At 42.7% G+C, this 23,712-nt stretch overlaps 2 protein-coding genes across 5 annotated transcripts in view; one reads left to right on the top strand and one right to left on the bottom strand.

Moving 5' to 3' along the window:
* POGZ (pogo transposable element derived with ZNF domain) overlaps nucleotides 1–13,074 on the top strand; it is a 49,897-nt gene extending 36,823 nt beyond the window's left edge. For all 4 annotated transcript variants that reach the window (XM_067569648.1, XM_067569649.1, XM_067569647.1 and 1 more), the window contains 9 exons: nucleotides 390–490; nucleotides 1,499–1,645; nucleotides 2,586–2,720; nucleotides 3,053–3,225; nucleotides 3,929–4,069; nucleotides 4,955–5,014; nucleotides 7,910–8,022; nucleotides 8,939–8,963; nucleotides 9,076–13,074. In XM_067569648.1, coding sequence (XP_067425749.1) covers nucleotides 390–490; nucleotides 1,499–1,645; nucleotides 2,586–2,720; nucleotides 3,053–3,225; nucleotides 3,929–4,069; nucleotides 4,955–5,014; nucleotides 7,910–8,022; nucleotides 8,939–8,963; nucleotides 9,076–10,645 — 2,465 coding nt within the window. In that variant the 3' untranslated portion in view covers nucleotides 10,646–13,074. The remainder of the gene's footprint in view (nucleotides 1–389; nucleotides 491–1,498; nucleotides 1,646–2,585; nucleotides 2,721–3,052; nucleotides 3,226–3,928; nucleotides 4,070–4,954; nucleotides 5,015–7,909; nucleotides 8,023–8,938; nucleotides 8,964–9,075) is intronic.
* Nucleotides 13,075–15,592: 2,518 nt separating this feature from the next.
* Nucleotides 15,593–22,157, bottom strand: PSMB4 (proteasome 20S subunit beta 4). Its single transcript, XM_067569652.1, has 7 exons — nucleotides 21,844–22,157; nucleotides 21,139–21,345; nucleotides 18,856–19,002; nucleotides 17,516–17,597; nucleotides 17,191–17,307; nucleotides 16,332–16,420; nucleotides 15,593–15,748 (listed from the first exon to the last, which is right to left on the bottom strand). Exons 1-7 carry the CDS (start codon nucleotides 22,140–22,142, stop codon nucleotides 15,736–15,738), a joined length of 954 nt encoding a protein of 317 aa, XP_067425753.1. The 5' UTR covers nucleotides 22,143–22,157; the 3' UTR covers nucleotides 15,593–15,735.
* Between the last annotated feature and the right edge of the window lie 1,555 nt (nucleotides 22,158–23,712).

Here is a 23,712-nt window from a genome sequence, read left to right as displayed (position 1 = left end):
TCAACAGGACATTTGTCCGTTGGAAGCTTGATTGTGTCATTCCAAATTCATTTCACATAGGGTTGCCAAATAGACTTCAGATGACATTTAAACTAACCTGATCAAAAATGTACTGTTGGAAACAACGCAGCATTGACCTGAGGCAAAGGAAATGGAGTTTTTCCATGCTCTTCATCAACTGAGTTTTACTCCCTGCTGAGTTGGTATTGATGATGCCTTCTGGAAGATGCTGAGAATAGATTTTTTTTTAAATCACATGCCCCAGATCCAAAAGGAGAGAACCATTAATATTTTGCTTCTTTTAAAGGGATTATATGATCTGATGTCAAAATCATTCACTGCAGCCATTGTGGGGGTTTTAACTGTTGTTTTGCTTTTCCTTGTTACAGCAAAGTGCAAGATTTGTGAATGGGCGTTTGAGAGTGAGCCAATGTTCTTGCAGCACATGAAGGATACCCACAAGCCTGGAGAAATGCCCTATGTTTGTCAGGTATTGCACACATTTTACATCTTGTGCTCTAGACTGTTTCTGTGAAGTCCAGGAGGTCTGGAACTTTCCAGCAAAGCATTTAAGTAGGTGTGTAGTCCCATTGGAGTCAGTGCTGAGGGAGCAGACACTAGTCGTTTGTACTGAGGGCCTAGATATGGATGCCTTTTCAGGAGAGAGAAGCTGTCACTCAAGAGGAGAAAGATAAGACTCTCACTCACCTACTACGTTCCTAGTTGCTATCTAAGCCTGAAGTCAGTGCTTGCATCCACTCTCAAGATGCCACTGTTCACAAATGGGCCCCAGGGCTGCCTATCCAATGCGAGAAGGAGAATAAGAAACTTCTAAAATATGACCTCTTTCAGTGCAACATAGAACAATTCACTCAGGCCCTATGTCGCATGCTATGTCTTGCTTTTCAGTAACTACCTGTTATTCCTGGTTGCAGAATCTGCAATGTTACTCCCTCCCTTCTTTTTATATTGGGTGGATAGTGTCATTAAGTGCTAACTTTATAATCATCTGAAAGAACAGAATTCTCAGGAGATGTCTTTTCTCAGAACTACGGCCCATGTTAGTTTTAAGAGTAGATAGTCTCTTTGAAAAATCTAAATGGCTTATTTTTATTCTTTTATGGGTATCCTCTAGTAAACCCTGATGTTTCCCCGGATGCCTCAAGATACTGTTCTCTTCTTGTGGCCCTGTATTCTGAGTAATGAAGACTGCATAAGATTTACTTCCTTTCAAAACTCATTACTGCTCAGCAATCATGGTTATGGTTGCCATATAAGAACTGTCTAGCCCTATTTTTATCTGACGAGAGAGATCACTCACTGTTAGGTCTCCCTTCCTGTTTACTTCAGATAAGCTCTAGTTGATTCGACAACTTAAAACGGGTGTAAATTAGCAGGTGCTTACATGCTTCTGTGAAGGTACCCATACAGTAGTGATAGATGTGATCAAAATTCTTGATTACTTCCATGTTAATTGTTTGCATTCGTCTATCTCCAGGTCTGTCAGTATCGTTCATCGCTTTATTCTGAAGTGGATAGCCATTTCCGAATGATCCACGAGGACACACGGCACCTGCTCTGTCCTTATTGCCTGAAAGTCTTCAAGAATGGCAATGCCTTCCAGCAGCATTTCATGAGGCACCAGGTAACCCCAGTCCTGAGTTAGGTTTACAGTCTTTGCAGAGTTTTGGTTAAAATGGTTCACTGTTCACAGAGACTTCAGTGGGATTTGAGCCCATGCTTAAAACTGAATTGTGGCCTGAAACAGGTGATGTGCTCACTTCATAACATACACAGAACAACTGGACAGAGATTGGACTAAACGGGGATTGCCTCTTACCTCAGCTAAGATTAGCACAAATGGCTATTCAGTGTGAGAAATCATGTGTTTTCCCTGTCTGTATTTGTTTCAACTGATAATTAAAAAAAATTGTTGGTGGCTGCTATCAGCTCTTTATTCTTCTGGGTGAAAAGTTCAGACTCCAGAAGATAAATTCCATCTCATAGACCATATTTTTTACAGCTGTTAAGAAGCTCTGTTTCCATATCTATTGGCTAGAATGGTGACCTCTTTTAATTGTGAGTTCTAAGTGTATTTATAAATTATGTAAATTTAGTGCTTGTAGCAGATTGACAGGCCGGGAAGCTCTTAGTTTACCCATAGAACAGGTATAGCATAGGTGGCATTGGCAGGGCAAGCAGCTTCAGTGTGCTGCTCTGCTAGTGTGCCTCAGCTGAAGAAAACCCTTTCTAGGAGACAAAGAAGACTTCAGTTTTCTTGACCCTGTCAGTTGTTGGTGCCTCAGTTGATAAAAGGGCCAACTGCGGGGTTAGAGGTGATTTTGTGATGTGGACCCTTTACCCATTGGAAATTGAACAAAGACCACCAGTCTTTGTTGTTTAATACAGCATTTTCAAATGCCACCTAAACTTGGCCGGACTTGAGATCAAGGGAATAAAAGAGAGAGAAGCCATTGGTTTTGGTTTCTTTAACTAAATAAATAAATTAAATAAACCACCCAAGAATCTCCCCTTTTTGCCTCCACTTTCCAAAATAAATATATATCATGTTTATTTTGCTTTAGAAGAAGAGTGTTTATCACTGTAACAAGTGTCGGCTGCAATTCCTGTTCGCCAAGGATAAAATTGAACACAAGCTGCAGCACCACAAAACTTTCCGAAAGCCCAAACAGCTAGAAGGACTGAAACCTGGAACCAAGGTAAGGAATCCAAGCTAGATAGCAGCCCTCATTCTTTCTCCTCCAGTTCCTCATAACTATATTTACAGCTTCAGTTCAATGCATTCCTAAAAATTCCAGCAACATTTTTCTACCAGCTTTTACTAGATGCCATAAAATAGGAGTTTGCAGAATGTGCATCGCTTCAAATCTACACCTTTTGGAACAGAGTGATTTGTTCTGCCACTCCCATGTTAAATTGAGCAGAGCATTGCAAAGCTGATGAGCAAGAGGAGCAGAGATCAGAACTGGGACACCATGTGTCTTAAGACATGGAAAGCTGAGGAACAGCTTGTATCTGTTGTTTGCTGCAGGTTACAATTAGGGCATCTAGAGGACAGCCGCGGACGGTGCCAGTATCTTCGAATGATGCGTCACAGGGCACCTTGCAGGAAGCCACTCCACTGACGACTTCTACGGACCCTCAGCCCATCTTCCTGTACCCACCTGTCCAGAGGAACATCCAGAAGAGAGCAGTCAAGAAAATGTCAGAACTTCTTGCTAAGTTTCAAACTAAAAGGTTGTTAAAGAAAATGCAGTTAGCTATGTTATGCCACCATTGATGGCAGTCCACTCCTCGGCACTGGGCAGTTTTGTCCACTGCCAGGAAGAACTATCATGCCAGGAGAAGCCAGCTTTCCACAAGACCAGGATTAAGTCAAATTATTAAAACAGTTTTTTTTATTTTCTCTTTTGGGGTTTTTTCCATGTAGAGAGCCCAGAGGATCCTCTTATGTTTCTGTGTCTCCTCTCCCCCCAATTCTGTCTTCCTTAGAGGTCCCACACTGCAGCCTTAATTTTTCTGGTTAGGGCGGACTGCAAAAGACATTCTTTCTTCTCTCTCTCTGTCTCTCTCATTTCAATTTTTATTTTTTAACGACACAAGAGCAGTCCACTGCATTTGAGTACATGGCATTAGAGAGTGATTCCTTACTGAACTGCTACAAATGGGGAAACTAAAGCCTGACCCTAAGGCAATTGAAATAACTAGGGCTAAAGTTATAGGTCAAAGATTATTTTGACTGCAATTTTTTTCTGGAAGTTTGCCTCTGTCAATGACTGTCTTCACTATTTACTGATTAGCTTTGTCTTCAGTGTCTGTCAGTCTGAAAGGGTTTGTAGTAACAGGAATTGTAACTCCATGAGGTAGCTGTACAGCCGCTGATGAGAATGTCCCCTTTCATCTGCAGGAGTGTCCTGGGGAGGCAGACATGCTTGGAGTGCAGCTTTGAAATCCCAGATTTCCCAAACCACTTTCCTACCTACGTCCACTGTTCACTGTGTCGTTATAGCACTTGCTGCTCCAGAGCTTATGCCAACCACATGATCAAGTAAGTATAAAAGGACTCTCTAGAAAAGCAAACCTCTCTACTACAGTGGACCCCCCCTTAGATTGTCATTCTCTTTCACTCATCAGTAAGTTCCAGTTCACTAGAAATGGGTTTTAGGGCAGTATACATGTGGTATGTATCAAAACAGAGGATGGCAATAGGTTTCTTTATACTTATCCAAAAGGAGATGACAGAACTGTGGAGGGCAAATGTTGGATGAGGATTAATCTCATATATGATTACAGTTCATATAAGGGGATACCCACGCACACACCTCAAAGCCTTTTAATTTGTCAGCCACCTAGAAATATCCCCTCTAACTTTTGCAGCTACCCTTTCCATTCAGAATCAGGATTTGGTGATCCTGCTCAAGACTAAAAACCTTTCCTAGTTCTTAAGCATTAAGCATTAGTGACTGTGGCGAATGACAGTGCTCACTTAGTAATGTGTTAGTAACTGCCCTCTAGTGCAAATTGGTGAGATACATGGATTTCAGAGAAAGGATATTGCTGCCTTGCTTCTTTCTAAGATAGATTTCAGTATATAGTTAATTGTAAAGATGTAGCTAATCCATTATTTTATGATTAAAAAATGAATCATGCTACTTACATACAAGCCTGCAGACCTTAGAAAACAGTGGATGGACGTAACACAGTTGCCCCCAGAGCCAGGCTCAAACAGTTTAATCAGGAATAGGAATCCCATTCCCCTGAAACATTGTTTGGAAGATAGGCAACCTTACAACAGAGTGGTTTTAAAATAAGATCAGGATTCTCTGAATAAATGTGCTGCTTTCTGCATGATTTTTTCTCTGACTTTAATGTGCAGAATAATCCTGAGCCTCTAGTAAATATGTTTTTTTGTTTTTGTTTTTTTATCTTACAGCAACCACGTTCCTCGGAAGAGTCCAAAATACTTGGCTTTATTTAAAAACTATACTGCCTGGTAATGCAAAACTTGATTAACATCTTATTTTAATTTCCTGACCATCTAAAGTGCTTTAGTTTTCTGATCTTCTAACTCTGCCATCTTCTCTCATTATCCACTTTCTCAAGAAGATCCAGTATTTTTTCTGTAATAGCAAAAACAATGTTTAAACAGCACACAAGATATTGAATCATATTTTACCATTGATTACCTGCAACTCCTAATGACGACTTAATGTGAGCTAACTTCATGTGGCACATGATGGGAAATGCACCTATGCAGTTGAAGGCAGAATTTGGACAGAAGAATGGCCATACTGGACCAGACCAATAGTCCATCCAGCCCAGTATCCTGTCTTCCAACAGTGGCCAGTGTCAGAAGCTTCAGAAGGAGTGAACAGAAAAGGGCACTTTATGGAGTGATCCACACCCTGTCATCCAGTCCCCGCTTCTAGCAGACAGAAGTTTAGGACACCCAGAGCATGAGGTTGCATCCTGGCTTTCTTGGTTAATAGCCATCGATGGACTTATCCTCTAGGAACTTACCTAGTTCTTTTTTGAACCCAGTTATACTTTTTTAGCCTTCACAACATCCCCTTGCAATGACTTCCCCAGGTTGACTACGTTATATGAAGAAGTACTTAATTATGTTTGTTTTAAACCTGGTGCCTATTAATTTCATTGGGTGACCCCTGGCTCTTGTGCTTTGTGAAGGGATGAATAACACTTCCCTACTCACTTTCTGCACACCACTGATCATTTTCTAAACCTCTATAATATCTCCCCTCAATTGTCTCTTTTCCAAGCTGAACAGTCCCAGTCTTTTTAATCTCTCCTCATATAGAAGCTGTTCCATACCCTGAATTCAGTCTTATTATCTATCCTTTTCCTGATGGCTCCCAACATTCTTTAGCTTTTTTGACTGCTGCTGCACATTGACTAGATGTTTTCATAGAACTATCCACGATAACTCCAAGATCTTTCTTGTGTGGTAAAAGTTAATTTAGACCTCATCATTTTGTATGTCTGGTTGGGAATATGTTTGCCAATGTGCATTACTTTGCATTTATCAGCATTGAATTTCATCTGCCATTTTGTTGTCCTGCCCTCCCAGTTTTGTGACATTCCTTTGTAACTCTTCACAGTCTGCTTTGGACCTAACTGTTTTGAGTAATTTTTGTATCATCTGCAAACTTTGCCACCTCACTGTTTTACCTTTTTTTCCTAATCATTTATGAATAAATTAAACAGCATTGGTCCCAATACAGATCCTTGGGGAACCCTGGTATTTACCTTTCTCCACTGTGAAAACTGATCAGTTATTCCTACTCTTCATTTCCTGTCTTTTAACTAGTTACTGATCCAGGAGAGGACCTTTCCTCTTTTCCCATGACTGCTTACTTTGCTTAAGAGCCTTTGATGAGGGACCTTGTCAAAGGCTTTCTGAAAGTCCTAGCACTAGATCACCCTTGTCCACGTTTGTTGACCCCCTCAAGAATTATAATAGATTGGTAAAGCATGATTTTCCTTTACAAAAGCAATGTTGGCTCTTCCCCAACATATGTTCATCTCTGTATCTGATAATCCTTTTCTTTACTATAGTTTTAATCAATTTGCCTGGCCCTGAAGTTAGGCTTACCGGCCTGTAATTGCCAGGATCGCCCATGGAGCCTTTTAAAAAAATTGGCATCATATTAGCTCTCCACCACTCATCTGGCACAGAGGTTGATTTAAACAATAGGTTACATATCACAGTTAGTAGTTCTACAATTTGATATTTGAGTTCCCTCAGAATTCGTGGGCGAACACCATCTGGTCCTGGTGACTTATTACTGTTTAAATGATCAATTTTTTCCAAAACCTCCTTTACTGACACCTCAGTGTGGGACTGTTCCTCAGATTTGTCATTTTTTTAAAAATGGCTCACATGTAGGTATCTCCCTCACATCTCCTGCAGTGAAAACTGATGCAAAGAATTCATTTAGCTTCTCCTCAATGGCTTTGTCTTCCTTGAGTGCTCCTTTAGTACCTCAGTCATCCAGTGGCCTGCTGATTGTGTGGCAGGCTTCCTGCTTCTGATGTACTTACAAAAACTAACAGCAAAAGAAATTTTTTATCTTTTGCAAGTTGTTCTTCAAATTCTTTTTTGATCTGTCTAATTATACTTGACTTGCAAGAATTTATGTTCCTATCTGTTTTCCTCATTAGGATTTCATTTCCAGTTTTTAAAAGATGTTCTTTTGTCTTTAACTGCCTCTTTTACTCTGTTGCTTAACCCTGGGGGGATTTTTCTGTTCATCTCACTGGGGTTTTTTTGGTGTTTTTTGGCTTTTTGAGGGGGGGAGAAATACATTTCGTTTGAGCCTCTATTATGGTGATTTAAAAAGAAAACCATGAAGCTTGCACACATTTCACTCTTGTGACTCTCTTAATTTCCACTTAATTAGCCTCCTCATGTTTGTGTAGTTCCCCTTTTTGAAGTTAAATGCTACTGTGGTGAGTTTCTGAGGTATCCTCCTCCCCCCCCCAAGAATGTTACATTTAATTTCATTGTGGTTGCTATTGCTGAGTGGTTCAGCTATATTCATGTCTTGGACCAGTTCCTGTGCTTCTCTTAGGACTAAATGAGGCATTGCCTCTCCCCTTGTGGGTTCCAGGACTAGCTGCTCCAAGAAGCAGTCATTAATGGTGTCTAGAAATTTTATCTCTGCATCCTTTCCTGAAGTGACATGTACCCAGTTAATATGTAGATAGTTGAAATCCCCCATTATTATTAGGCTTTCTGTTTTTGTAGCCTCTCTAGCCTCCTTGAGCATGTTCCTTATCTGTTTATTAATAGTTGTTGCTTTATATGAAATGCATATATTTGTTGTGATGCTGGTGTTATTACACACTTTTCTTTTCCTCCTCTTAGTGGGGTAGAGTTGGCCTGTTCCTCCTGTCTTTTTGTAACATACGAAGGTGATGCCATGGCCAAGCATCTGGTCTTCAACCCATCACATGAGTTCAGTAACATTATTTTCCGAGGTAAGAGTTTGAGGTGAAGCAGAAATTTTACATTACACTGTAATGTAATATTAATATTGGGCATAATGCAATTATTTATATAAACCATGGGCCAAATGCTTCCCTGGTGTATCTATTTGTGATTAATTTGGTCTAGTATTTCTCCCGCTTTCCATGCTGTTTATATGTAAAACATGGAGTAGATTAATAGATTACAAGGCCAGAAGGGACCATTGTGATCCGCTAGTCTGACCTCCTGTGTAATCCAGGTCATAGAATGTGTAGATAGATGTTTAATGTGGGCCCTTCATTACAGAATGAGAATGTCTATTCTGGAGGTTGAAGCGGTCGGTTTAGTGTCTCCTTTCCTTTTTTTGATTATAGTTACAGCTATATTGTTATAGGCTGTGGGAGTCATCCAGGGGCTGCATGAATGGTGTCAGTAAGTTACTCTTCCTCTGAGACATTAGTGAACCAGCTTGAGGCTAAGAGGCATTGTGCTGCTACTGAAATTGCAGTTTTGGATGGGGCTTAAAATGTGCAACGCTTGTTGTATTTTGCTAAAAGAAGGCATTACCTCTAATGATCTGGGCAAATTCCAATTTATTGGATTATATCCTGCCTAACTAAATTCCTTCTTGTGACTGTGAATACAGTATTTCTCTGTTGGTTTTAATGGTCATCATCTAGTGTTGCTAGGCATTGTTAGGGAGCTGCTGTGCATCAATTCAGGGGTAGCTGCATTTCAGTGTTGGATGCAGTGATTCCTCTGTGAGTGTGAAATTATACATACAGTGTTTGTAAATTGTGTCGGATCCTTCAGGATGACAGGTGCTGTAGAGGTACAAGATCATCCTATAAAATGACATTTTTCATTGTATGTCTTGACGTTTCACTTTCTGTTTGCAAACTGACCTTCAAATATTTCCTTTTTCAGGGCCCACTTGGATTTCACATTCAAGGTAAACTGTTTTGACAACTCTCATCTGCCAGACTCTGTTCTAATTTATTTTGTTCCCTTCTTTTGTTTTTCTTGTTTTAAGCTGGTTCTTTGTGTTCTTCTCTCCTTTCAAGGCACAGCCAACCCCATGACAGAAGCATGAAGAATATATACTCCACCTATCCCCCAAGTAAAGCTGCTACTGTGAAAACAAAGCCTCTGTTATCTGAGAAGGATGAGTTGGAGCCTGAAGCAGTGCCAGAGGTGTATAAGAGACCTGCAGTTAGTCAGGAGGAAGAGTGCTTAAATATTGATGATCAAGAGGAAGAACAGCCAGCAAAAGAGCCTGAACCTGTAAGCAAAAAGGAACAACTGTCCGTGAAAAAGCTTCGTGTTGTACTGTTTGCTTTGTGCTGTAACACTGAACAGGCAGCAGAGCACTTCAGGAATCCTCAGAGGCGTATCAGGCGCTGGCTGCGGAGGTTTCAAGCTTTCCAAGAAGAGAACTTAGCATCTTTGTCAGAGGGCAAGTACCTCAGCTTGGAGGCCGAAGAAAAGCTAGCAGAGTGGGTCCTCACACAAAGAGAGCAGCAGCTGCCTGTGAATGAGGAGACTCTCTTCCAGAAGGCAACCAAGATTGGTCGATCCCTCGAGGGAGGCTTCAAGATCTCTTATGAATGGGCAGTGAGGTTCATGCTCAGGCACCACCTCAGCACACATACCCGCAGAGCGGTGGCTCACCCTCTCCCCAAAGATGTAGACGAAAATGCCAGCTGCTTCATTGAGTTTGTGCAGCGGCAGATCCACACCCAGGACCTGCCGCTCTCCATGATCGCAGCCATTGACGAGATCTCCCTTTTCCTTGACATGGAGGTACTCAGCAGTGACGACAGGAAAGAAAATGCGTTGCAGACAGTGGGGACTGGGGAGCCCTGGTGCGATGTTGTCCTCGCTATCTTAGCTGATGGCAGCATTCTGCCAACGCTAGTGTTCTACAGAGGTCATGTAGAGCAGCCTGCCAATGTGCCGGAGTCTATTATATTGGAAGCAAAGGAGAATGGGTACAGCGATGATGAAATCATGGAACTGTGGTCTTCTAGAGTGTGGCAGAAGCACACAGAGTGCCAGAATAGCAAGGGCATGCTGGTGCTGGATTGCCACCGAACACATCTGTCTGAAGAAGTACTTTCCTTACTGAATGCGTCCAGCACTCTGCCAGCTGTAGTCCCTGCTGGCTGCAGTTCCAAAATCCAACCCCTGGACGTGTGCATAAAAAGGACTGTGAAAAACTTCTTACATAAAAAGTGGAAAGAGCAAGCCAAGGAAATGGCGGACTCCACATGCGATTCGGACATTCTCCTCCAGCTGGTTTTATGTTGGCTGGCGGAAGTTCTGGAAGTCATTGGCGACTGTCCTGAACTCGTGCAGCAGTCTTTCCTGGTGGCTAGCGTGCTGCCTGGCCCCGATGGCACAGCCAACTCTCCCACACGCAACGCTGACATGCAGGAGGAGCTGATTGCCTCTCTGGAGGAGCAGCTGAAGCTGAGCGATGAGCTGCAGGACGAAGAGATTGGATTCCAGGATGGGACCCACGCCGAAGAATCTGCAGACCCAGAAATCCTCCACCAGCTCTTTGAAGGGGAAAGTGAGACTGAATCCTTCTATGGCTTTGAAGATGCTGATTTGGATCTGATGGAAATCTGAGTACTAATCCTGAGAATCATGATCCAGAAAGGGTTATTTTTTAAATAAATGTTGGATTGAGACCATTACACTTCCCTGTGGATTTGTGGGTTTAGGAAATTCGTAGGTGATCACTCAGATTAATAGCCATTTATGCTGTTCATTTATAAGTTTTGTGCTTTTTTAAAAAAAAAAAAAAGAAATCACTGTGTTGGTATTTTCTGAAGATATATTGTGGGTGAATATTTTTGCGTTTTCTTTACCTCACTGTATCATAGTTTTCTGTTTTATTGTGCAAAAATGTTTTCAATTATACTACATCGTCAATGTGACCATTTCTAAAGAACGGAAAAAAAATGTAGCTAATGAACCAGTATATAAATTTTTTGGTTGTCTTAACACAGTTTTTTATTTTTATTTTTATTTTTTTTTTAACACTTGACCCAGAGATTTAGGTTTCTGTGGTAATTTTAGATATGGATTATTGCTTTAATGTGTGAAACCTTCTATTATTGGCCATTAAGATTTGGGTTTTTGTTTCTTTTTTTAAAAAGAAAAAGAGAGCAATTATTTTGCTTGTGAATTTTGACGCGGCGTAAAACACAAGCGATAGAATTTTGCCTGTTCAATGCCAGCAGCGGTTCTTAGGAGCCATTAGTATTTGAACTGGGGTTGAACTGATATCCACAGTTAGGGAGTTAGGTGCAGTGTTAAAGCCAGCCTCTTATTTTTAAGTAGACTTCATGAGAACAGGAGGACGCTGTGTGTGATGGTTTCATTTCTCCACCCAGGAAACCATCTGACACCCACCCACCTTGCTCCAAAGAATTACTGACAGAGGGTACATGACAGAAGAAACAAGACAAGCCTGTCTTGATCTTCCTGTACAATAGATGGGAGCTAAAGCTGTATGGACCATTAAACGCTGACCTTTTTAAACTACTACTAATTGATAAACCTGCTTTAACTAGTGGCATCAGACACTACGTTCCTTAGAATTAGAAAATCTGATCTAATGAAACAAACTGTGATGTGCACAAAAGGAAGACGTTTGTTTTTATTTTTCACTGCCAGCTTAAATTTTTCTACAATTTGCATGTTTGAGGGTTTTTTAACTGTATGTATTATGGTATAAACCGAAAGCATTTTGGCATACAAAAATCAGAAGCACCTGCACCTTTCTGTTTCCATAGAGGTTTTTGAGAACCTTCCCTATTACCCAAGGAAAGCAGGAGGCAGCATGTGCAGACCTGTAAATGGTTCATCTTTAAAATGTACATAAGTGGAACATTTAATAAAACCAGGGAAATGGATTTATAAACATGTGTTTTTATTATGGAGAAGTATTTAACTCTTGTGAATTTAATAGAAAAGTGCATACTATCCTAAATTAATTCCCTTGCTCCTCTGAACTCTGCAAAAAAAGTGAAGCTGATGAGGAAGTTTTTTGTTTGAGACAGGACCAATTCCTGATTTGATTTAATTTGTACATAAATCCCCTGCTGGGAAGGAGCTCAGTAGCTCAGTGTGTCTGGAAAAAAGCCAGAGATGGGATAGTAATGAAATGGGTTTACATGTAGTTAACACTTAGAGCTGATTCTGCCCTCACTTATACCTGTGCAACCCTCCACAAAATCAATGCAACTTTAGCAGAGTTTGGCCCCTAACTGCCATTTATTGACTACAGTAGGTTAAGTGGGGACAGCCTGTTGTCTAGTCATAAAAAAAAAATTAAGCCTGAAAAGCATAAATATGTGTTTATACTCTACTGAATAAATACATTCACTGCATTTCATCTTTATTCGGCAACCTCTCCATTCTTAAACGTTGTTTACATAATAGATGCTGGCAAATGCATCCCATTTAAATGAAACTTAATAGTCTTGAATGATTATTACAAACAGATGGCCCAGTTTAAGCAGACCAGTCACTATTTTAGCTACACGTAGCTGCTTTCTTTGCTATCCTTGTATTTGCTCGATAGGCACATGAGCTGGGATCCCAAAAAAGTGGAGGCATTTAATCTCTAATTGCTTGTACAATGTCTTGAGAGCCTGTGCGCTGTTGGCAGTTTTTTGTATGAAGTTCATGCCAAGTTGTGTCCTGCTGTGTCTCCTACTGCTCTGATGAGTAATGAGGCGTTTTGATTACAGAACTCTTAAAATTCACCATCCTAATTTCAAATGATTTTAGTTCCTTCACTTTAATCACTATTGGTGAGGTTCTCCTTCAAGGGCTTCAAGTCCCTTTGAAAAATTGATGTTAGCAGGACATCTTGTTAGATAGACCAGTGAATGGTAAGAGCTGTAAGACTCAAAGACCAGCCACACGCAGAATTATTTGTGAAAGTGTAAATGTGTCAGACCATCTATTTATTTAACTGAATGACCTGGTATTTTAACTCTTTGGAGGTAATATCTGTTTATATCTTAACAGTGGCTCTCAATCTTTCCAGACTACTGTACTCTTTTAAGGAGTGTGATTTGTCTTTCTTCCCCCAAGTTTCACCTCACTTAAAACTTACAAAATCAGACATAAGACTACAAGTGTCACAGCACACTACTACTGAAAAATTGCTTTCTCATTTTTACCATATAATTGTTCTAAATGATTTTATAAATATTGTACTTACATTTCAGTGTCTAATATATAGAACAATATACACAAGTCATTTTCTGTATGAAATTTTAGTTTGTACTGACTTTGCTGTGCTTTTTGTATGTAGCCTGTTGTAAAACTAGGCAAATATCTAGACAAGCTAATACCTCTCTCTCCCCCTGCAGACCTCTGCGTACGTCCCCTGGTTGAGAACCACTGTCTTAAAAGACAGCTACAAGCTAAAGGGCAAATGTTATAAGTTAGGGGGTATTTACAAGTGGTCAGTAAAGCATAAGACCTGTGATCTGAGCACAGAATTGGGAGTGAGCAACTGACGTTCTATTCCCAGCTCTGCACTGATATTGTGTGGCACTGGCCAACTCACTGGAGTCTAAAGTTAGGCATCAGAATCCCTGTTCAGCTTTAGGCACCTAAACGTGAAAATCTGAATGCCTTAACTTACTGGGATCAAGTTTTTCCAATCTGGGCCATGGTGAAAATACTGAAGTACCTGCCTCAAAGGGTTGTTGGATTACTCAATATGTGCTAAGTACAGGCCTGCTCATAAAACACTCATATGGGCGTAGTCTTTGCAAATCTAATTTTCCTGGGTAGTGCTTAAATATGATGGTGATAGGCACACTAGCCAATGCTTAGACTGACAGTCCCGTTGATACTCTCTGGAATTACTTGGGAGGAAAGGTTGGAGCTCTGTTGTTACCTAGATGGTGTATTTTAGCATTTGCTACATAGGATGGTGGTTAAAATTACTGCTTTCTCTGCACTAGTATTGGATTGAAGTGAGCTGAAGGTTTTTACCTACCAAGATCCAAATTCATGGCTCTGTTTCTCCTGCAATTGTTGGTATTCCAGGCATGTAGCTCTTAGTTTTGCCAGGCTTAGTCATCCCAAACTGCTTGATGCTACTAAAGCATTGCAGAGTACTTATTTTAATAATTTGCAAAACTGAGCAAAGGGGAAGCAAGGAAACTGCATCTCAAGAGAGTTATTTTTCTAAGTGTCAGTTTTTATTAATACTTCAGTTATTAGCATGTAACAGGTTGTGTGTAGTTGCACTACTGGCCTAGTAACACAGTCCCCTTACAGCTGCTAAAATTTTGTGACAAATGGTAGGCAGGAAGGAGGAGCACTGCACTTCTGATTTAGAATGATCAGGGTGGGGGATAAGCTACATAATTGAGTGAGGTTTTGTTCTGATCTGCTGCCTCGTGATGTTATTGAACTGCCAGATAGTGGAATTGGACATTATGAAGCCTAGTTCCATATTAAATAGGCAGGAAACTCGGGGGATCAGTAGCTCCCAGTGCAAAACAGATGCAGTAATACTATTATAACAGTGTTAACTCATCTATCTGAAGTGTTAAGAGGGGTTGTTGCAAGGGCAGACGAACTGGGCAGGTAAGTAATATTTTTCACATGCATTTAAATAATCAGAAGCCTTTGCCTTCAGTTTGCCTCCATCACACAGACCCTCTGATTAAAGCATGCTGTTCAACCAGCACTGGAACCAGGCTAGAAAGCAAACTACGGTCACCCATCGTGTCCATCATTGAAATGGCACTAGCAGGTCTGCCTCCTCCTTCGATTCAGATTTGCAACTCAAGGCTCCTGCTGCTCCTAGATATTCCAACAGTAGTGATGACTTGGAAAGAGATTTCTGCACTTGGATTAGTGCAATGCACTCTACAAGGAACTTAAGTGGAAGCAAAATACAGTTGCCTGTTTACAGGACTCCGTACAGTGTGGTAAACATGCCCACCAATTGATTCCTATTTTATTGCTGGGCACAATTGAAGATGTTTAGGGATGTTTCCTACAACGGTCTTCTGCACAGATTAAAAGACGGAGACTAAGTTAACTGCATCAATAACTGAGGGGCAACGGGAGAAGACAGAAGGCTCAAGCTCTACATTCTTGCTGTAGCATCCCTCCAGTCTGGATGGCAATACCCTGCTGTTCCAACAGGACCCTAGCCAGATGACCTGCGTATAAGAGTGCTACGCTTACAGAATGAAACAGGTAATGCCTCCCATTGAAGAGGATCAAGTCACAGACAGGCCCTTAACAATTAGTTGTGAAAGGTAAGTTTGCCAGCACAAAATGGATGCTCTGTTAAATCCTGGCCTCTTCCAGAAGAGGCTCAAACATCTGCTCTTAACACTAAAAGTAGTTATTCTCAACAGAGGAACCTCTAACTCACTGTGACCCTCAAAGGCTCTGACCCTCTGTTTCTGAATCTTAATTACCTGTTCAGTAAAGTTAAAATGAGACTTCTCCTCTGGTATACAACCAGTTTTAGATCTCCCATGTAGTGTACATTTTCAAGCTTCAATACCATAAACATGCAAACTTGTTTCAGCATGTTTATTTCATTTACAAACTTGTATAATTCAGCATTGGTCAGAGTTTCAAGCTGTGGTAGAAATAACTGATTTACATCATACATATGAAAGAAGATACGGACGCACCAGTGTCGAGCAGTTCTTCAGATTTCATTCAAAGCCACTGTAAAGAGATTTTAAAGGGTCAGATTGGTTGCAAACACTTCAGTTACACAAGCAAAACACTCAGATCAGAGTCAACATCAACAAGCCAGAAAAAAGATTTGGTATTTGAGGTGTTCTACACAGTGCTTGATAAAAGGCACTGGCCTAAGACAAGTGGAAAGCTGGTCAACAGATAAGTCAGCAGCAGATTCCTCTTTCCAAGGGACTCTTGGCTAGTAATGTCTTCAAACACTGGCCATAAAGACAGAGCAACCTGGTCCAAGATTTAGCCAACTTTAAATACCTTAGAAGCTGTCCTTTAGTGCAGAAAAGAGAGTTTTCTAAAAAAATGCTTTTGCCCTCCTGGCCAGAACTAAGCATTCAGACCACTGGGTTCTTCCAAGCTATTGCACCATGCAGAAATATTGTTCCAAGAGCAGAACAACTCAACAAATAGCATTTTTTTAAAAAAAGGCAAAAACCCTAGCCCATGAGGGCCAGATTTGAGCCTCCCATCGCAGTTAGAAGCCTGAGAGCCGAAGATGCCTTAAATTACAAGACGTTTGAGTGTTCAGTGAAGTGTAGGATATTTGACAAGTTACCGGATGAGATGTGCTATGTCCCAGTTGGTTTCTAAGGTCAGAGGTCCTTCCACTTCAACTCCTTTCTCGGTTACTATGGCAAGTTCATACTAAGGAGGAAAACAGCAATTAGAATCGTCAGTAAATCCTGACTGATACACATGCTATGAGATTCCTACTGTTTTCAGAAGGAAATGATAGTTTGGAACCTATTATAATTAGTATCAAGTTCATCTTTCCCTGAAGAAATCTGCTTTAACATAACTACGCAGTTAGCTTCACATTGTTACCTTTACCTAACGCTTTACCTTTTGCCCAACAAAAGCAGAGGTTATACACAGCTAACTGAATGACTACATTATAACCAGAAGCCTAAGCCCTGACAACCCTCATCTGAAGTCAGCTAGGTGGGGTATACTAACAACTCATGTCAAGCCCCAGATCCCAAACATTCGAAGAAACATCAGCTAATTTCGTGTATTTTGCAGAGTGAACTATCCTTACAGAAACCTGAGACGAAGATCGTTTCCCTGCCAGTTCCGGCTCATAGTTGGCAAACTGCGTTTTGCTGTTGCTAGAGCTGAGTTTCCAAGATTAGAGCAAGGAACAAGGATAGCTCTATTCCCAACTTTGCCAACAACTCATTACATCCTAGGCAAACCACCACCTCTAAAGCAAATATCCCATTTCACTATTTCAGGTGCTGTGAGGTGTAGCAGCTGTAAACCACTATAAATCAGGGGAAAGAAGTTGCTGTAAGACAGCAGACAACCATGACTGAAGATGAATCACTGAAATTTAGAGGCTGAACTCTGCACATCAGCTCAGCCAACACAACAGATCCTGTAGGAACTAGGGAATACCAAGGCAGGATACTTACTCTGTTGAATGATCGGGCATCTCTGTAATACAGAATTTTCATGCAGCGCTCGACCAGGTCCCGGGCCTCATCCTTCGTCAAGATGGGTTTTTTCTCTAAGACTTCTCTCATTAATGGCTGCATTAAAACAAAACAAAAAAAAAACCCTCAATAATTCAGGCTGCTTTAAACTGCAACTTCACCAGAGCAGCAGGCACGAGTCACAGCACACCAGTAGCAGAGCTGGGACTAGAACTCAAGCCATTGACTCCCAGTTCCCTGCTCTTGCCACTAGGCCATGCTGCTTTTCTGTACAGTTCCCAGTCACTGTTCTAGAAGCACTTACCTGAGCTAGGTAAGCTCCGTAGCCAGTCGCGAGTGTAGGATCTTCATAGGCAACACCCAACATGTCAACATAACCTAGAAAACTGAATACAGAATGATGGAGATTTTCATTTCTTGTACAGGGGGAACATCTGAATCTGGGGCAATTCCTGGTGGTGTAGTCAGCTTACAAATGCAACTCCAACACAGTTGACAAAGCAAACACCCCTCATGCTAGCCAAGAAAAAGGCAGAGTCCAGCTGATACTCTGGACACACAGGCTGTCATCTCATGAGCTTTCAGGCAACTAAAGGAAGGAATGTTGGGTGGCTCACGTTTTAAACAGATAGCTCTTCTGAGGATAAGCATCCAACAAGCTTCCAATCTACTGCTCAAAAGAAATGCTCTGGGTCAGTATTTTCTGGCCTTCAAAGCCACTGCTTGTTCCTCTTTGTAGTAGTGCTTTTTAAAATACCCTCTAGTGTAGGGATAGTCAATAGGCGGACCATGGGCCAAATCCAGACCACCAGGCACTTTTGAACAAACCCTGAAATCTTTTATTTACTACTTATCTTTTTTTTATTATTATTTTCTCTGGACCTTGACTGTAACCTTGACCGAGAAATCTGGATCTTAACAAAAATAATTGATTACTCCTGCTCTAGTGGTATTCCCCTCTTTAACAAACTGCATTAGAGCAGAATGTGTGCTGCTGGTCAGCTCCCCTATGAAGTGGTTTAGGAAAAAAGCCATCCATGAACAGAAGTGTGGAATGGGGGCTCGCTCTCCTAGACAGGCTGTCCTTGAGGAGAAGCAAGAAGAAGGTAGTCAAAGGAGTGTCGAAGGAGGAGAGAATGCATTTGAGCTATGGGACACCAAGGGCCAAATTGTCAGGAGCATGCACAGGCAACTGTGTATACAAAGGCAGGCCTCACCAGCACACACAAGGGAAGTAATTACATGGTTGCTTATATAACTTGCATGTGTTACAACTGTGTGCATCCAGTACTGAAAATCTGGCCCATGCAATGGAAGGGAAAAACTGATCTATGCACCATGAGACAAGACAAGATCTAGTGTAACCTGAAAGAGGCAGAAAATTGAGGCCCCAAGACATCACATTAGCTAATAAAAGTGTGATTAGGTAAGACCATATTGAAAGCCCTTTCCTACGCTTTATGAACATTTTTAGATCTTTCAAATTCGCTGTTTGTCCTTCCTTAATTGAGCCCTGAGCTTTATTCTACCACAGACTATAAAAAACACTTATTTGTATCATGTGGCGAGTGGATCAGGCCCATACAGTGGACACGCAGCAGGAAAGTTATGCTACGCATCCCACATGGCTTGTGCAGGGCTTACCTCTCCCCGTTGTAAAAACCTCCAATAACAACGGTATTCCAGAGTGGATTCATCTTGGATCTCCGGCTGTACATGGCTCGGGTCAGCCAGGAATGAATGGCCTTTGGACTGTAACTGTGACCATCTCCCAACAGCTCCTCATCAATTCTAGTTTAAAAGAAAAGTTGTAAACATCTTAAGACAAACCAACCATTTGACATTATTTAGATTTAACCACAGCCCCCACCCGCCAGCCAGGCTAGCAACAGGACAACATGCCCTATGTACTAAATCCTCACAGGCTGTTAAAGCCAGACATCTGCTCTGCATTCGCACAGCTCATCAGCCAAAGATCTCAAGTAAATTAAGGGTAACTGGAGGGACCTGTTGATAGGGCCAATGTGTTCTCCAGCAGAGGCTCTGAAAGGAGAGATTTGTAGTGCATAAATCATGAATTCATTCTTGAGCTGAGGGAGCCTTCAGACCAAGAATCAATAGCCCCGTACTAACCTCTAGCTAGTTTTCATGCTCAAAGCCAGCTAAGCAGGAATGGTGGTGGGACCTTAAAGGATGGAGACAAGTTTGCACTTTGAGTGACAGATGGACAAAGAGCTCCCACTTAAGATGACAGCTCTAGAGATGCTAAAATCTGGTTTAATTCATATTGTAGACACTAGTTTGGGGTATTTTTGTTGTATTCATTTAGAATATGTTGTTTATTTTAGTGTTAATGAAAGATACTACACTGGCAAGCCAGCAGAGAGCATAAGAACGGCCATATTGGATCAGACCAATGGTCCATCTAACCCAGTATCCTGTCTTGCAACAGTGGCCAGTCCCAGAAGCTTCAGAGGGAATGAACAGAGCAGGGCCGTTATCAAGTGATCCATCCTGTTGACCAGGTCCAGATTCTGGCAGTCAGAATATTAAGGACACCCAGAGCAAGGGGTTGCATCCCTAACCACCTCCGTTAATAGCCATTGATGGACTTATCCTCCAGGAATGTATCTAATTCTGTGGGAATCCACTTATACTTTTGGTCCTCACAATATTCCCTGACGTGTTGCACAGGTTGATTGTGCATTGAGTGAAGAAGTACTTCCTTATCTTTGTTTTTAAACTTACTGTATATCAATCAGTTTCATTGGAATCCCCTGGTTCTTGTCTTATGTGAAGGGGTAAATAACACTTCCCTGTTCACTTTCTCCACACCATTTATGATTTTATAAACCTTTACCATATCCCCTCTCGGTCATCTCTTTCTCAAGGTGAACAGTCCCAGTCTTTTCAATCTCTCCTCATATGAAAGCTGTTCTATACCTTTAATCATTTTTGTTGGCCTTCTCTGTACCTTTCCAAATACAAATACATCTCTTTTTGGGAAGGGGTGACCAGAACTGCACACAGTATTCAAGATGTGGGTGTACCAGGGATTTATATAGTGGCATTATATTTTCTGTCTTCTTATCTATCCCTTTCCCCATGGTTCCCAGTATTCTGTTAGCTTTTTTGAGTGCTGCTGCACATTGAGCAGATGTTTTCAAAGAACTACCCACAATGAATCTATGGTAACAGCTAATTTAGACCCCATCATTTTGTATCTATAGTCAGGATTATGTTTTCCAATGTGCATTACTTTGCATTTATCAACATTGAATTTTATCTGCCATTTTATTGCCCAGTTTTTGTGAGATCCTTTTTAACTCTTTGCAGTCAGCTTTGGACCTATCTTGAGTATTTTGTATCATCTGCAAATTTTGTCAGCTCACTTTTCACCCCTTTTCCCTGATCGATCATGAATATATTGACCTGCACTGGTCCCAATACAGATCCTTGGTGCACCCCTCTATATACCTTTCTGCACTGTTAAAACTGACCATTTACTCCTATCCTTTGTCTCCTATCTTTTAGCCAGTCACTGATCCATGACAGGAGCTTCCCTCTTTTCCCTCTTTTCTCTTTTGCTTTGCTTAAGAGCCTTTGGTGAGAGACCTTGTCAAAGACTTTCTGAAAGTCCAAGTACGCTACATCCACTGGATCACCCTGGTCCACATTTGTTGACCCCCCTCAAAGAATTCTAATAGATTGGTGAGACATGATTTCCCTTTACAAATATTGTGTTGACTCTTCCCCAACATGTGTTCATCTACGGGTCTGATAATTCTAGACTTTACTATAGTAAAGAACAGAAGAGTGGAGTCTAGGTAGCCACACATAGGCACAAAAGTGCAAGCTTGCTTTGCCTGTGAAATGGGCCTCCCTCTAATGCACAGAGACATGGCTCAGCAGAGGAAAAACACTTACACCATCTGGTCAATGACCTGTTTGAGGTACTGGAAGTCAGCGTAGTCCCCAGATGCCCCGAGCACAGTGTTATCGTTCACTTTCATGATCCTGGAAATGTTACGAAACCGGGCCAGAGAGCCATAGGAGCCCAGCATGTCTGCAGCGATGATCACCCCGCCATCAAACTTCACACCCAGCACCGAGGTGCCTGTCACCATTGGATTCCTGGGGAGACACACAAAGCCATCAGCGCTCAGCAGCTTTACTCTTCTCCAATGTCAATCCCCCTAGAACGGCCTTTACGCCTCTCCTGGGCCTGGCTCGGATCCTGCTCCCAATGAACCCCCGTCCCTCCCCCGTGCAGTCTGGGGCAGGGCCTGCTGATTACTTGGGGATGCGTGGTGCTAGAGCAGGACTAGCAGGCAGGATGGGGGCTGTGGAAGGGCCAGCGACTCCCCGTCCAGCCCCGTTCACCTCCTGCCCCGGGAGACCCCACCACTGCCCCCCTTAGCGGGAGACCCCAGGCTTTCAGTCACCTCCCCCAAAACTCTCCCCTCCCCCACCCATGTAGCCCCGCCCAGCCACCCCCATAGTATCTCCAAGTCCCACCCCCGCACCAGGCCCCTGTCCTCTCCCCTCCCCCGGCCCGGCCCGGCCCGGCGCCCCGGGACCCCTCCCCCACGAGGCCGCGGCCCGAACCGAAAGCGGCTCCCGGTCACTCACTGTGTCCGCGTGCGCGGCTCCCCGCCCCCGGCCTGGGGCTCTGGGCCGCGCCCGGCCGCGCCGGGGCAGGGCGTGCTGTACAGCCCCCCCGGGGCCGGACCCCCGGCCCAGAACGGCGGCGGCGGCGCCCGCATCCCCCCGACTTCCATCTTAGTCACTCCGGCGCGGACGGGCGGATGACGCTCGCGTCGCACACCGTACAGTGCGCAGGCGCAGCAGCCGTGACTCGCCAGGGCGCCGTACGCCGCCATCTTGAGCGTGGACCCTGCAGCTAACGGGCGTGTCCCGTACGGCGCCATCTTGAGTGTGGCGTGAGCGGGGCCTGGCTCCCAGCTCCTCCTAGGCGGGTCTGTGGGTGCAGCCAGCTTGGGCCGGGCCCCCGAGCGCAACGAGCCGCTTTGAAACAGTGGCTCTTGGAACTGCGACTTCCCCTCATTCCTCACCGCTACTTGTTAACTCTGAAGCCTACTGATTGCACCGTAAGTGGAAACGCTAATAACTATTCCATGGCTGGTAGTTTCAGCAGGAGCATCTCCCCACCCTCAGGCTTGGGAGTAGTTAGGATACCAGCACACCCCTGCCCAAAGCTAGCCTCTATATTTGAATATAATCTGTATGTAACTAGAATAAGTAATCATGGGATTGTGGTCTTTGCAAAATTGGCCAGTGCAGTTCTGACTGTTTGACCTGCAGATGCCAATATACCTCATAGCCAGGGATGCTCTTGTTCAGTGTTGTAGAACAAAACATTCCCATCACAGTCCCAAGGCATGCCTCCTACTGGTCAGAATACCACGAGGTTTCCAACAAATCAGTGCTAGCTGGTGTGACAGCATGAAGTGAAAACCCAACGTCAGCCATCACCTCACAACATCTCAGTGCAATATCCTGGCCAAACTAATTCTATTAAAAAACTCAGACCAGACAAATGAAAGATAAATTCATACCTTGGCGTGAATTCAGTTCCCCAACACTCAGCCCTCTCCTGTATGCTGGGGTTTCTCCCGGTTACAGCCACTGTTATAGTTGCATTGGTCTACATTTAGTGTAGACAGGCATAGCTGCTACTCGCACTAGAGCAATTTACCTGGGTTTTTAGCATGAGTAAGTTGCATTGGTACCAAATTGGTTTTGCGCTATGTATGCTAGGAATTTGCACTGGGAAAATTACACTGTTGAATGGCCATCCATGACGACTGAAATCCTGTATGCGTTCAAGGCCAAAGCCCCAATTCATTTGAGCCGCAGGCCCACAGCACACTGCACCACCCCCTCCTCTTGACTTTTGACAAGCAAGTCAAACCCTCCCTGCTCTCTTTCTGCCTCCCCTTTTGGGATCTCTTGTTTAAACTCCTCAGCATCCAATTAAGGATTAGTTAGTGCAATTTACAAAAAGCCAACAATGTAGAATGACATCCCCCTTCCCATGTGTCCCATTCACTCCTCACTGAGATGCTTTGTTCTGCCATCTACACACACAGAAAAGGAAGTGACAGCTGAGTGATATGATTAAAGCTAATGAGCTGCTGATTACCAGGTAAGAAAACAATTTCAGAGACCGTGTGTTTCATGAACAACATGTCTGTCTGAATCAGTAAAAATAAATTCCTGGGCTGATAGTAAGAGCCAACTTCTTTGAATGACATGTTAAAGCCAGTTACAAATAATTTCTGTTCATAAGGGGTTCCCATAGCAAATACAATGGTGGATGAAAGAAATGCATAGCAAACTACCCACTGTGATGTGTGTTCTAGAGAGGAGATCTCAGGAACACGAGCAAATTTGTGGATCAAGCCTAGGAGTCGCAAGATCTGGGTTCTGATACGGGTTCTCCCACAGACATTCCATGTAACCACTCTGGGCCCAATC

This window comes from Emydura macquarii, unplaced genomic scaffold (assembly GCF_026122565.2).
Source record: "Emydura macquarii macquarii isolate MOO-44397 ecotype Brisbane River unplaced genomic scaffold, CSIRO-AGI_Emac_v2 contig_2924, whole genome shotgun sequence".
In the NCBI taxonomy this organism is placed as follows: domain Eukaryota; kingdom Metazoa; phylum Chordata; order Testudines; family Chelidae; genus Emydura; species Emydura macquarii.
Note: the sequence above shows the minus strand (reverse complement) of the source record. Positions and strands in the feature narration are given on the sequence as shown.